The 15,640-nt window shown below is 35.0% G+C and overlaps 1 protein-coding gene across 9 annotated transcripts in view; it reads left to right on the top strand.

The window, feature by feature from the left end:
• The window catches only part of LOC101686034 (WD repeat containing planar cell polarity effector), a 531,713-nt gene that overhangs the window by 489,893 nt on the left and 26,180 nt on the right, over positions 1 to 15,640 (top strand). For 7 of the 9 annotated variants that reach the window (XM_045077902.1, XM_045077899.1, XM_045077900.1 and 4 more), the window contains 2 exons: positions 227 to 255; positions 10,500 to 11,364. The exons of 1 other annotated variant lie outside the window; for it this stretch is intronic. In XM_045077902.1, coding sequence (XP_044933837.1) covers positions 227 to 255; positions 10,500 to 10,550 — 80 coding nt within the window. In that variant the 3' untranslated portion in view covers positions 10,551 to 11,364. Of the gene's footprint in view, positions 1 to 226; positions 256 to 10,499; positions 11,365 to 15,640 lie in introns of those variants that run through there. One more of the 9 variants, XM_045077901.1, reaches the window with a different exon arrangement.

Below are 15,640 nucleotides of genomic sequence, written 5' to 3'. Positions count from 1 at the left end.
TAGCCCTAAAGGTATGTATGACAATCACTGGAATACTTTCATACTTTTTGGGTTTGGCTGTTGCTATCTCTTGAGTTTTCAGTATTTCAACCTGGTTTAAATTAGGATTATTTTAAAACATTTCTCTTTCTACTAGGGCTATAGTAAAAGGTTCTGTTAACAATTTTCATTACAGGCCCTTATTAGATTTAAGATAATTAATGTTGTGATATTTTATTTTTAAAAGGAGAAAAGAAAGAAGACGGCATAGAACAGGTAAAACACTTCCTCTTAACATTTATCATTAGACAATTAAATTCCAAAAGAAAAGCATAGTATACACGATTATTTTGAACTCAGAATAAGATGCCTACTGGTATACATTAACTGGAAAACATTTTTCTAAATAACTATTCAAGTTTTCAGTATTTCAAGGTTATATATTAAAAGTTGTTTCTGTAAAAGAAAACAGTGCATAATGGAATGTGTACAAATGAAATTATAATAATCCAGTGAGGAGAAAGGAGGAGGGATATACATGAATTAAAGTTACCATGAATTGATAATTGATGAAGGTGGGTGATGGGTAAAATAGCAGTTTACATACACCATTTTCTCTATTATGTTTGAAACTATCCAAAATTAAGTTTATTTTTTATTTAAATTTTACTTAGTTAACATACAGTGCAATACTGGTTTCTGGAGTAGAATTCAGTGTTTTATCACTTACATAGAACACTCAGTGCTCATCACAAGTGCCTTCTTTAATCCCCCATCACCCTTCTAGCCCATCCCCGCCCCGCACCACCTCCCTCCATCAACCTCAGATTGTTCTCTATCATTAAGAGTTTCTTATGGCTTGTTTCCCTCTATCCTTTTTCTCTTTTCCCCCTTCCCTTATGTTCATCTGTTTTCTGCCTTAAATTTCACATATGAGTGAGATCATATGGTATTTGTCTTTCTCTGACTTATTTCATTTAGCATAATACACTTTAGCTCCATCCACATAGTTGCAAATGCCAAGATTTCACCAAAATTATAAGTTTAAAAATAAAAGGTTTATAATAATGACAAGGGTATCCAATTCATTTTTATTATTTTTATGTATAATTTTTATAAGTAATGCCCTAAAGGTATGTATGACAATCACTGGAATATACATATAATTTTATGTATAATTTTTATAAGTCCCTCTCCATATTCTGCCATTAACATATCTAAGTTCATTTTGAAGACTGTTATACCAATTTCAAAAAGGTTAGGTGTAAGTCAGAGAAGAACTCATAATTTACAGTTTACATAAGTTTACAGTGGATTACCATGGTAACTGATTCATTATGAAACTCTTCCCAGCTCACAGCCTTACAATAGTGAGTGGACTAGGTTGGAGCCCTGGGCCATAGGCCATAGTTTTTCTGACTCCAGGTTTAGAGTAATGAGTTGATGGCCCAACAACCTCCACACACCCAATAAAAGAGAGAAAGAGAGAGATTAAAATCTAAGAACACATGGATTTTTAGGTGCTTGATATGTTTGAATCCCCTGTAGTCATTATCAGTTTTGATGTGCCAATTGTCTCCCTTCATCTTGGCTTCTTTGTCCTTTTGCTATGGATCAATTAGTCTTTGGCAGCTGCTTTACTTTTATGATGCAAGATGTCCCAGACTCATACATTCCCTGCTTTAAATGTAAAACCTACTATTTCTCCATTTTTATTTTCTCTAGGATTTTATAGCTTTTAGGCTTTTTCAGTGAATACAAATAAAACTTTTTTTAAAAATATATAACAGTTATTTCCAACTTAAAATTAAGATAAAAGAAGTTTAATTCATTGCTTTGTGTTTTGTCTTGCAGCTCTTTAGCTTTATGCAAAAAATCTTAGCCCTTAAATATACTAACATTTTCTCTTTTAACTAAATATCACTTACCTGAAACTGCTTCCACCTAGTCACCAATGACCTCCAAATTGCCAAATCAATTATTACTATTTAGCTCATCAGCACTTTCTATACTAACACTACAGACTGTGCTCTTCATCTTGAAACATTCAGCTTCCGTTACACTCAGTTCTCTTACCTTGCTATTTCATTTCTGTCTCCTTCTATGGCTTTTTACTTGCTTTTAGCCTTTTCTTCTTTAACAGTTCTATAATATTATCCCTTGACGTTTTTATCAACTCTCAGGAATCAGTAGCAGAGAGACATAATTGCTAAAACTCCGAGTTTCAGACTGATATATCCTGTTCCTGCGGAGGTATTGCCATACTGTTAATTGTCCCCTCTGTGGGGCGCCTGGGTGACTCAGTGGGTTAAGCCTCTGCGTTCAGCTCAGGTCATGATCTCAGGGTCCTGGGATCGAGCCCCGCATCAGGCTCTCTGCATCAGCCTCTCTCTCTGCCTGCCTCTCTGCCTACTTGTGATCTTTCTCTCTATCAAATAAATAAATAAAATCTTAAAAAAAAAAATTGTCCCTTCTCTGTGAAGTACAATAGCATCCTGTGCTTCTACCACAATAAATGTCACTTTTTATTATACCTTCTGGTTAACGGTTTCTCCCACTACGCCGTAAGATTCTTAAAGGCAATATTTGTGTCCCTTTTGCTCACCATCTTATTAGCAGCAGGTATGGAATTCTGTAAATACCGTTAGATACAAATGAACAAATAAATATCTCTTTGACTAGATAATATCTGTTAAATGAAAATTTTCCACAGACAATTTACTAACATAGGAAGGTTTTATTCAAATGATTCATGGATCAGGCAGCATCCAGTCTGGTAGTTAGAAAGGAAGTCCAGGAGCACCTGGGTGCTCAGTCTGTTAAGCGTCTGCCTTCCACTCAGGTCCTGATCTCGGGGTCCTGAGATTGACCCTCATTGACCCCCTGCTCCACAGGGAGCCTGCTTCTCCCTCTGCCTCTCTCTCTTTCTCTGAATAAATAAATAAATAAAATATTTTTTCAAAAAACAAAAAGGAAAGGAAATCCAAAAAACTGTAAAGGGAAGAGATTTTTTTTTTTTAATTCATTTATTTCAGAGAGAGAGAGTATGAACAGAAAGAGAGGCAGAGGGAGAGAATGTTCAAACAGACTCTCCTGTGAGTGTGGAGCAGGACTTGGGTCTCAATCCCAGGACCCATGAGATCACAGCCTGAACTGAAACTGAGTAGAACTGACTGAGCCACCCAGCTGCCCCAAGGCAAGAGATATTTACAGCACTAAGTAAGCAGGAACAAGGAAGTTCTACCCGGCATTTGCTAATTGGATTAGTTTCCTTATATGGAGCAAAGGGAAGTTTTGGAGCAGGGTTTGGTAACTTGTGCGAAATAGACAAGCACTAACTAGTTGACATACGCCTTCTTTTTCTGGGAGGGCCACACGTAGAAACTTAGTTAAGTTCTGCCTTGCTGATGTTGAGTTTAGCATGAGCAATTTCATCTATGGTTACTTTAACGTATCTGAGATATAACGTATCCAAAACCAAACTCATTGTTTTACCCTCCAGACCCAAATCTACTCCTCTTATATGGTATTTGTCACTCTTGATTCCCTATAACCTACTCACAACTATTAAAGCTAATCATCAAGTTTTATTGATTATTGCTCTTAAATATTTCTAGAGTCTAGCCCCACTATAATTCAGGTTGGTTTTTTTTTTAAGATTTTATTTATTTGTCAGAGATAGAGAGAGAGAAAGAGAGAGCGCAAGCGAGCATAAGCAGGCAGAGTGGCAGGCAGAGGCAGATAGAGAAGCAGGCTCCCCACTAAGCAAGGAGGCCGATGCAGGACTCAATCCCAGGACCCCAGGATCATAAAACAAGCCAAAGGCAGCAGCTCAACCGAGTGAGCCACCCAGGCATCCCTATAATTCAGGTTTTAATCATCTCAACCTGGAATACTACTTCCTGATTAATATCCTCATCTTTAGTTTCTCCCTCCCCCCACTGCCACCACTACCTCAAATCTCACCTCCACAAAGCTGTGAGAGTGATCTACCTATCATTACCCTGACTAAAACACCATATGATAAAGTCTAAGCTACTTATTATGGTATGTAAGACTCTCCGTTACCTAATATGCCTGGTTTAGTCAGTTAAATGGCCAACTCTTGATTTTGGCTCAGGTCATGATCTCAGGATGGTAAGATCAAGCCCCGCGCCAGGATCTGGGTTCAGCAGGGAGTCTGCTTGAGATTTTCTCCCTCTCCCTTTGCCCCTCCCCCTGCTTATGTGCTCTAAAATAAATACATCTTTAAAAAAATAACATATATTACACCAATATTATTATAGCTTATCTAGCTTCATCAGTCCCCAGAGGTCTTTTACCCAAACACTTAAAGTTCATATTCTGCTTAGGCCTCAAGCTATTTTCTAGTTAAAGTAAGGAGTGGCACTATATTTAATCCTTACTTATTTTAACCATAACTTAGTTTCAGGTCTTATCAGAATATGTACTTCAATTCTAAGAAAATTCTTTGGATAGAATCTGCTGGGTAATATATAGAGAGATCCAGGGTGTAAAGTTTTCTGATGCTTTGAATCAGCTCGCTGTCAAAAGCTTTGTTACTACAGTAGCTACATTTTTCTCAAGTAGTATATATTAGTGCCTATTTACAACTTTTTAAGAAAAAGTTTGTTCTTCAGATTTCCTTATTCACATTCTCTTTTGTGAAAAACCTGAAAAAGGAATTATGTTCCATGTCTTAACTTGAAGTAACTACCATCTGAAGACCAATTAGTCTTTCTGAAAACAAAAAGAAGGCAATTCCACAACTGCTTAACTCCTCCTTACTTTTAAAGTTTATAGATCATCTTCACAGTTATATTACTAACCTCAGATGCCCTGCAATTTAGTAGACTGTCCTTTGATAGATATTGTACACTTTAAGAAGATTCTTACCCACTTTCTCCAGAACTATTTTAAGAAACACATTTAAACAGCTGAGATACAGTTTAACTGAGATACAGTTAAGAGTCAACCACAGTGAAGAAAAAACAAATTCGAAAATTCTTGAATGGTTAAAATGACAAATTTTACAATGCACATTTCACCACAATTTAAAAAAAATAAAGAAAGAAACCACTAGAGGTCTAGATGGCTCCTGGGAAGATTTTGGGAAGGATTTGTACTGACAAAAGCTGATGAAAAGAATTTGAGTTCTCCATTAAACTTTAAGACAAATTTGAAAGAAGTTAACTTGGGCTTGCATGTTGGAATACACTTCTAGGTATGGAGCATATCTCTTGTTCCCTACCACCAACTTCAGTCATAGACAAATAGGTACTAAATCATATAGTCATATACCTATACTGTCTGGCCTGTACTACTCATTGGCATACTGTCTGGAAAAAATCTTAGACTTAGAAATGCCAGAAACTCATTCTTTTAATGTGGAATTATGACAGATACACCAATCTGCTGTTTATGTTGCTCTTTTGGCCCTTCTATCACCCAGAAAGGTTGATTCCAGCCAGAAGAGAGTAAAACAGAAAGTGTATTTGTGTGTGTCTCTATATTGTCAATATGTAAATACTGGGGATATATATACACACACACATTTACATATACATTTACGTGTAATATAAATGTATATACATGCATACATATATTCATATACTTACATTTTTATTTATATGTAATATATACATATATTTACATATAATATACATACATATGTATATATACATACATATTTGCACATATATATCAATATATATACATATTGACAATTACCCACTTTAGTAAAGAGCATCTTCTATAACTGAAGTTTAAGTATGCAATTTCTAAATGTGTGATAAAAATAGCAAGTTTTCTGTTCATTGATACTACTATCATAAAGCTTATTAATCTACTTGATGACAACATCTTCAAATATTTGTTGAGATATGGTAAGTGCTAGTCTCATACTTACATCTTTCATCCAAAGAAAAATTTTTTTAAAATGTTTTTAAGTGTATCAACATAGTGCCTAAAGCAAAGATTTAGATAAACCATTAGAGAGAAAACAGAAGTACCAACACAGCCATAATACAGTGATCATTCTTCATAGATATAAACCAATTTATCTTAGTATTTATGACCTCTCTACTTTCTGAAAGATTTGGGGCAGAAATCACGAAATTATTTTATATACAATACCGAAAATACAATTACATAAAGCAAAAATCAATTAAAACTTATAAAGTAAGAGGAGGTGTTGAATATCTGGGGTGTTACATACAAATTAAAACAGAGTTTAGCTCTGAATTTGGGAAGGCTAAAGCAAAAAAGGGAAATAGGTTTACTTTGAGAGGTACCATAGTATAATAGAAGGAATACAAAACAAACTGAGTGTCCCTGGAGGGGATACGGGTGGGGCAATAGGGTAATTGGGTGATGGGCTTTAAGGAGGGTGTTTGATGTAATGAGCATTGAGTGTTATATGCAACTGATGAATCATTAAATTCTACCCCTGAAACAAATACTATAGTATGTACTAATTCAATTGAACTTAAATAAAATCTTTTTAAAAAAGAAAGAATGCAGGATTAATGGGCAAACTATCTCAGTTCCAGTTTTGTTCCACTACTTCCTCAGAGTTACAACCTCTTTATACCTATTTCCTAAACTGTAAAATGGGAATAGTTATATTTAGTAGCATTCCAAGACTGCTATGTCAAATTAGGTAATGTGGAAACATTTTACAAACTCCAAAACACCATTCATTACTATTGTCTTTACTGACTTAATAGTTTAAAGTATGCAAATAGTAAATTCAACTGGATGGAAATGTTTTTTCAGCACTGGTTCCACACTAAAGAATGCCTGTGTTAGAAAACTATACATGTCTTCAAGTAGAGTTTTGAAAAAGAAGTCCTATTCACATAGATATTTTCATTATAAGCCTTCTATAAAAACAAATTACACTGAATCACAATTCACTGAAGGCAGTTCTGTGGAAAGGTGAAAGGACAAGTTTACTTACTACTGGTTTACTTAACAGAGCAGGTTGGAAAATTAGATAGTTAGCCTATCTATTAGCCTGTCTTTCATAAATATCAGAAGTCTCAAGCCAACCTTTGGCAACGGCTAGATTGTCAATTTAAGATTTCGTTTTCTAGAAAAAGCATCAAGCACCAAAACTCTGGAATACTGATTAAAAGAAAATCCCTGTATAATATAAAATATGCAAGAACCAGAGTTAAAGTCAACAGTGAAACTTGAGTAACTGGACAACTTGACTGGACAAGAAAGCATCTCCTGGGGGCACCTGGATGGCTCAGTCGGTTTAAGTCACTGACTTGGTTTCAGCTCAGGTCATGATCTCATGGGTAGCGTAATGGAGCCCTGCATGGAGGCAGGGGTGAGGGGGCCCATGTTCAGTAGGGAGTCTGCTCAAAGATCCTCTCCTCTGTCTGCTTCTCCACAACACACGTGTGTACTTGCTCTCTAAAATAAATAACTCTTGAAAAAAATTAAGTAAGAAAATAAAGCATCTACTCTCGCACAGGGATGGGCTACTGGCAAGCCTGTAAACAAGAGCCTTAAATACCAAGTAAAGGCAATCATAGGAGTTAATCATAAAGTAGCATGTTCCCTGTTACTATGGAAAAAAGCACCTCACAGAGAAATGACTAAATTCTAACCCCAGTTCTGCCACTGAATGAGTAACTTTGGATCAAACACTTAAACTGTATAAGCCTTGGTTTCCTCATCTATAAAATGAAAGGACTGCAAATTAGGAAACTTGCTTCTATCTCTAAAATAGTGTACTTCTGGGATTTAATTACTGGTGAACCAAACCAGAAATGCTGAATGAGACCATGAAGGGAAACAATATAAAATAATGAGATGATCACTTAGTATTAAAAAAAAAAAAGATATTTGTATTAAGTGAGGAACAGGTCAAAATCCAGTCTGTAGCAAAGCAAAGCTTAACTTGTCTACAGAACAAGTTATCTTGTCTACAGAATTTGTCTTAGGAAGTCTATGTACATTTAAAAGAGAGTGACCTGCAATCTCCCAACATTAGGTAACAGCAATAGGGTGTGGCTTAGAAAAATGCACATAACTGTATGTCGAAATCAAACAAGGGTCTGGGGAAAACCCTTTTGTTGCAGTAAATTATTACAGGAATTAACATGTAAACATTCAGTCAAGGGTAAGCACAATCTCAGCACATAATAAGATGAAGATCATCTCCACTGAAACCCTACTTCCTATTACTAAAGAAAATAACCTCCTCCCAAACCAGGAAAGAAACAAAGCAAAACTACCAGTTCTACAGTGTTTATCCAGAGGCCTAATATCTCCTAAGCTTTGCACCAGTAATTCTATTTCTGCAACTCTATGCCAAGAAAATAATCCTGAACACAGAAAAAATTTCATGTCTAATAATGTCTGTCACAAAAAAAAAGGAATGTCTATCACTGAGTTATTATTTTAAAAAGAGGAAATTAGGAACCATATAAATATAAACAAAAATTAAGGAATAGTTAAGTTAAATAAAGCTCTAGTATTTAATGGAACAAAATTTAGTCATTAAAAACAAAGACTGTGGGAGCATTGAAAAAAGTGTGCAAAGTGAGGCAAAACCCTCTAAAATATATAGAATTGTGTATGTAATATTTCAACTATATTTAAAAAAAGAAAACATGGTAAAAAAAGACTGGAAGCAAATACTCAGTAAACAGTTCTATATGACTGGTGAGAATATGGGTAAATTTTTCTACTTTTCTGAGTTCCAAATTCTATTTAATTAATATACTCTATTTTAAATAATAAATAAGTATGCAAAATACATTATTTCATTAATCATCAAAATATTCCTCTAAGTTCAGTAAGGTACAAGTCAATGTTATGTAGCACGAAACACACTTATCATGGAAATCCTGGAAATGCCCTGAAGTAAGACTTTTAAAAATAGGCTGAATTTTTAAGGAAACTCTTCAAAGACTTTTTTTTTTTTTTTTGAGTCCTGGGAGATTCTTGAGAAGTTAATTCTAAGATTCCTACTTTTTAAAATGTAATTCTTAACTATATACACATCAAGAAGATGGCTGAACCAGATACTTCGAATATGCAAAATCTGGCCTTCCAACAATTATAACCAGATATTACAAAAATAAAATAATTTACCTAGGATCTCTGCCAATTAGTAAATAAGACCAAAAGCTAAATCCAGGTTTCTTGATGACCATTCTACTGATGTACACGATAGATTTTTTATATAGTAGCTTATAAGCCAAGAATTGGAACTTAATGTTTTTTTTTTAAAATGCTGGTGCTTTCAGTGTTTTTTGTTTTAAAATTCAAAGCTACCTAAAACCCCTGAACTTGCCAGCACACACACACATGCCTCAGGGCAATATTAAATTACTCATTCTTCTTGTTACCTGTTTTTCCAGGTTGGGTTTTTTTTTTAATTTTGTGTACATCAGGATCCAGAGGCACATGCATACATACATGTTCCTCTTACTTGCCAATCCCATACCTGTTTTCTTCTAGACATGACAAATTTCCAAAAGGCTTCTCTTACTAAAAAGAACTTTCAAATATAATTCAGGAAAAACTTGAAATTTTTTACATAAAAGAAATGTCTCCAATTATGAAATGTTAAAGTACAAACCACCATTCCTACTGTTCCCCTTTACCTTTCTTTCTTTCTTTCTTTCTTTTTTAAGATTTTACTTATTTATTTGGCAAGGAAAGACAGAGAAAGAGCCTCCCGCTGACCAGGGAGCCTGATGTGGGCCTCAATCCCAGGACCCTGGGATTATGACCTAAACCAAAGGCAGACACTTAACAACTGAGCCATCCAGGGACCCCCTGCTCCTTTACCTTTCAAGTCTAAGTAGGTTATCTCCAAACTTTCAAAATGTCCTCACTGTACTGTTTTCCAAATAATATCATTCACCTTTGGCATTATGTTTAAACATCCTCCAATTTCAGAATCCTACCATAAAATTCTTTGTTTGTATACTTAATGGGACTGGGGGAGGGAGTGAAAAAAAGTTAAAAAATGGAAATAGACGAAGTCTTTGGATCTCTTTGCAGCTTCATGAAATTTAATGAAGGGCTTAGAAAAACCTAATCTTTTCTATGAAACATTACCTCAAGAACCACTATCAAATACTCAATAAAATACCAAAATGAAGAAATACGTTCTTTATGGAGTTTTGAAAACAAACAGTATTGTAAAATCAAATTAGTAATAGGTAGAATTACAAATGATGACCCCTAGTTTGCATCTTTTCACTGCAGGAGCCTTCACGTGCTTCGAAATCTCAACTAATATCCTGTCCTTCCTTCTTTGCCTGTTATGCTTCATGTTATTTCTCTTTACTGACTTCTATTAACACTATATCAATATTTTAACAGTAAGAAAAATACACAATTCTCTTATGTACATATATTTAGTGCATTTTATTTTGTTGCAATGTTTTCTGATATTTAAATTAAAATATTAAAGATATAAATATTAAGTCAATTATTTGTACTCTACTTAAACATGATTTTAATTGTTTTTGTTTGTTTGCTTTCAGGAAACCGGAGATGATGGTTCTCTTAGAATGGTTCACTTTGGTTTGGTGTAGACAATAAAAAAAAACTTTATTTTCACTTAAAAAAAAAAAACTTTATTTTTCACATCTAAACTTTTTCATGGCCTAATACAGATTAGAATCTCCTTGTACAGATTAAAAAGAAAAAAGATAGTATGAATTAGTTAAGAGTTTTAAATTCAGAATATTCTCAAAGTGAACTTTTATTAGTTTCAAAACCATGTAGCATAACAGCAGTGATCCTAAGTAAAAGTCCTTAATTTATTTTCAATAATGTAAAATTTTCAGTTTCTTAAATTGTACATTAGTGCTTAAAAAGTAAAATATTTAAACCTGGTTCTCCAAGTATTTTAAACATTTCTTGTGATCTTGTTTACATTATTAGTTTGCAAAATGAATAAGATATTTATTAAGCAAAAATTTCCCATTATTGGGAGACAACTGTCTATGGGTCTGTTGAATTATTGCTATGAGGGAAAGAATGTCCCTGGGGGCCAGATACCATCCCTGGCGCATAGGTCAGGCATGCTTACTGCCCAGTGGAAAAGCTTTATTTTCTTTTTTGGTAAAGATTTTATTGCTAAGTTGTTACGCCTAACATTGGACCCAAACTCACCACCCCAAGATCAAGAGTGACATGCTCCACTGACCAAGCCAACCAGGCTCCCCATCCATTTGAAAAGATTTAAAGTTCCCAAGCTCAGTGATCCTATCCACTGAGTGTGCAGGTATCATCTGACCCTCTTTCTATCACCCTGTGGGAATGGGCTTTGGAAACAATGCCCCCACCAAAGGCTGACACTCCAGTTCCTATTACTATGAATAATAAACTGTCTTTTGTTTCTGACTCTGGAGTCTCATGTCTTCTACCAGCATGAAACTGTTGCTTGTTAACTTCTTAGCTTACAAAGAGGGTAAAAATCTTAAAACCTTCACAGTTCTTGATACCAATTCATTAACAGACAGCATATATTTTACAACAGTAAATGTGTATAATAATCAGCATCTTTTTCAAATGTCATACATGAAGTAAATTATGTACTTAAAAGTTATAGTTAAAAGTTAGATTGAAGGCTTTTATACTTCAGGTTTTTCTCCCTGCTTCCTATTCATCTGTACTTCTACCAGACGGTATGACGATGAAAGGAAGTAAAACTCAAATTAGATTTTTCAGTTTGCTATTGCTCTGGAAAAGATTTAGTAATACATGGTATGTGAGCCATACTAAAAAGAGATGTAGAGTTACCAGCAAATTTTCATTTTATTATCCCCATCCTTCTTTATCACAATAATCAAAAGTTAACTAATGTTTTTAATGAAAAAATTGTATTGATAAAGATAGTTCTTTCAAGATTTCAAACATTTTCTCCAGATTTTCTAATAAATAGTCATTAACCAAAAATATAAACCACATTTCCTGATCTACCATATCCTTTTATTCATTTTACCACTGTCTTCTACAACGATGTGAGAGACTGGTAGAAAAGTTCAGTTTTATTTCTAGGTCCTATTTGAGTAGATATAGTCTATGCTAAATAGATATAGTCAATGCAAAAAAGTGAAAATTTAAATGAGACATTAAGATAAAATATACATATAAATAAAACTATTTTGTCCTACATAATTATAATGACGTTAAATTTCCCAGTTACCTAAATGAAAACTAAGCAATTTTAATTCTTAGATAAATTGCCCATTTCCCCCCCTTCACATGCCTCTGGAAAAATTAAATATATATGAAACCAAGTCTAGACAGTAAAAGAATACATTATACAAGAGATCCTTGACAACATCCATCTATAAATGTTGTGTTTTCCCAATGCTGTGAACCCGAGGATGTTTACTAATTATTCCAATAAATTAATCTTCCTGCTCTGCTACCACCACAGCTCTAAAGTGAAAATAGTGGCACAGACAAGGACAACTAGGTAGCACTGAGAGGTTCAGTTTCTCACTCAGGAATGGATCTATAAGATTTTCTATTCTTCAAAATTCTCAGATCTCCAATAATTTCCATATTAACTCATATTAAGTTTGACACTGTGCCTTTTACTGGAATAAACTGTTTAAAATCCCTATCTCTTAATGGTTTGGGTTCATTAAAAAGCCAAATAACCTGAACTAATATTATACTTTTTTCTGAATATCTACACAATAGTAAAAATAAGAATTATCAAATTTACAAGTAACACCATATTCTAAACTTTATTAATTGTATATTTTAAAGTATATAAAAACAGACACACAGACCAATGGAATAGAATGGTAAGCTCACAAATAAACCCTCACATATGTAATCAAATGATTTTGATTTTCAACAAGAGTACTATGACCATTCAATGGGAAAAAGAACAATCTTTTCAACAAATGGGCTGGGAAAATGGGGTATCCACATGCCAATGAATGAGGTTGAACCTTATCTTGCACCAGACAAAAAATTTTACTCAAAATGGATTGAAGACCTGAACATTAAGACTTAATTTATATAATAAAACTCTTAGAAGGAAATATGGGGACAAAGTTCATTACATTGGATTTAGCAGTGATTTCTTGGATATGACACCAAAAGTACAGACAACAAAAGTAAAAATAGATTAAACTGGACAATATCAGTATTTAAAACTCTGTAACTCAAAAGATACTATCAACAGAGTGAGAAAGTAACCTACAGGATTGGAGAAAATATTTACAAATCATGTATCTGGTAAGAACTCCTACAACAACCACAAAAACAAACAGCCCTATTAAAAATGGGCAAAGAACTTGAAAAGACATTTCTCCAAAGGTAATATATAAATGGCCAGTAATCACATGAAAAGATAGGCAACATCATTAATTATTAGGGAGATGCAAATCAAAACTAGGGATGAGATACCACTTAACCACATTAGAATGGTTATTACTAAAAAAGAAAAATGTCGGCAAGGATATAGAAAACTGGAACCCTGTGAACTCTTGATTGTAATATAAAATGCTACCGCTGCTATGGAAAACATACAGTGGTTCCTCGAAGAATTAAAAATAAAATTGCCATCCAGCAATTTCACTTCTGGCATATAGCCAAAAGAATATAAAGTAGGGATCCAAATATTTATATACCCATATTTATAGAAGCATTTTCACAACAATGTGAATATACTAACACTACTGAACTGTATACTTCAAACTGATTAAGATGATAAATTTTATGTTTATATGTATTTTATCAAAATTTTTAGGGCGCCTGGGTGGCTCAGTGGGTTAAGCTGCTGCCTTCGGCTCGGGTCATGATCTCAGGGTCCTGGGATCGAGTCCCGCATCGGGCTCTCTGCTCAGCAGGAAGCCTGCTTCCTCCTCTCTCTCTCTCTCTGCCTGCCTCTCTGCCTACTTGTGATCTCTGTCAAATAAATAAATAAAATAAAATAAAAAATTTTTAAAAATATGCATATAACAGGGTACCTGAGTGGCTCAGTCAATTAAGTGTCTAATTCTTGATCATAGCTCAGGTCTTCATCTCAGGGTCATGAGCTCAGCATGAAACCTACTTTAAAAAAAAAAAAAAAAAAAAAAAAATATATATATATATATATATATATATACATACATACATACACACACATATAAATTCAAATTATATATCTAAATTATATATAAGTATACATAAAATATAAAATATACATATATATGTATGTATGTAACATACAGGTTTACCTTATTATATGACCTTGAAAGCTCTGCTCTGATAGAAGTACACTGAGATTGGTTATCTCCTTAAAATAATGCCAAAGAAGAGCTAAATTTCAGAAGTACCAAGATTTTTCTAAATTTCAATAACCTAAAGTATAATCTTCAAATAACATCAGTTCGCTTTTTTAAAAATTCATAGGAATTAAAACACAATTCTTTAAAAAACTTACATTTTGGAGAATTTGGGAAGATGGTTAAGTAGGAGAATCCTGAACTCACCTCCTTCCATGAATACATCAAGGCTGCAACTAGATATAGCATAACTCAATCTGAAAATGACCTAAAGACTAACAGACTAGCTCTTCCACAGCTAAAGATGTAAAGGAAAAAAAAAAAAACACACATCAAGAGGGGTAGGAGGAGGTGCATGGGTGGCTCGGTGAGTTAAAGCCTCTGCCTTTGGCTCAGGTCATGATCTCAGGGTCCTGGGATGGAGCCCCACATCAGGCTCTCTGCTCAGCAGGGAGCCTGCTTCCCTTCCTCTCTGTCTGTCTCTCTGCTTACTTGTGATCTCTGTCAAATAAATAAATAAAATCTTAAAAAAAAAAAAAAAGTGTGGGTGGGGGTTAGGAGGGCCAGAGATGTGGCTGGGAATCAAAACCCTGGTGTAGTGACCCACAAGCAAGTGGGATATCAAAAGTGTAGAGGTTGTCCCTGAGGAGCAAGAGGACCCAAGTCCCCCACCATTAGGTATGTTCCCCACCCTGGGGAACTGTGCTGGGAGGACATGCCCACATAACATGTGGCTTTGAAAATCAGCAGGGCTTAAGCAGTAGCTTTGAAAATGAGCCTGGCTCCAGAAGAACCAGAGGGCTATGGAACTGAGATTTCACTCTTAAAGAACCAGCACACTATAACATTTGCTCTAACACCCAGCACAGGAGCAAGCACTCAACAAGCACCTGGGCTGGGGCACCTGGGTAGTTCAGATGGTTAAGTGTCTTTGGCTCAGGTCATGATCTCCAGGTCCTGGGATTAAGCCCCATGCCAGGGCCCAGCTCAACAGGGTGTCTGCTTTTCCCTCTCCCTCTGCCTCTCCCCGTGGTTGTACTCTCTCTGTCTCTCTCTCTCTCAAATGAATGAATAAAATCTTTAAAAAAAGGCACCTGGGCTCTACATGAAGGGCATTTTTTAATAACTTTAGGGTATGTGCTAGAGGTGCAGGGATCAGTATGGAATTGCTGATGCGTACCATTATTCTTGACCCACTTCAGCCTAGCTAGCCCAACATTGGTAGAAGACAGTACTGACAATCTCTATCTAACTTGCTAGCAGTACTTTCCCAGCCCCAACATTCCCCCCAAAAACCCACCCGACCCTATAGGCCCACCTCAACAGGTATCCCTCCAAAATGTCTTTTGTCCCATTAAGAGGGTCCAGCACCACTCGCCAGCAAG

This window comes from Mustela putorius, unplaced genomic scaffold (genome assembly GCF_011764305.1).
Source record: "Mustela putorius furo isolate JIRA1106 unplaced genomic scaffold, ASM1176430v1.1 tig00000224_pilon_pilon_pilon, whole genome shotgun sequence".
Lineage (NCBI taxonomy): Eukaryota > Metazoa > Chordata > Mammalia > Carnivora > Mustelidae > Mustela > Mustela putorius.
Note: the sequence above shows the minus strand (reverse complement) of the source record. Positions and strands in the feature narration are given on the sequence as shown.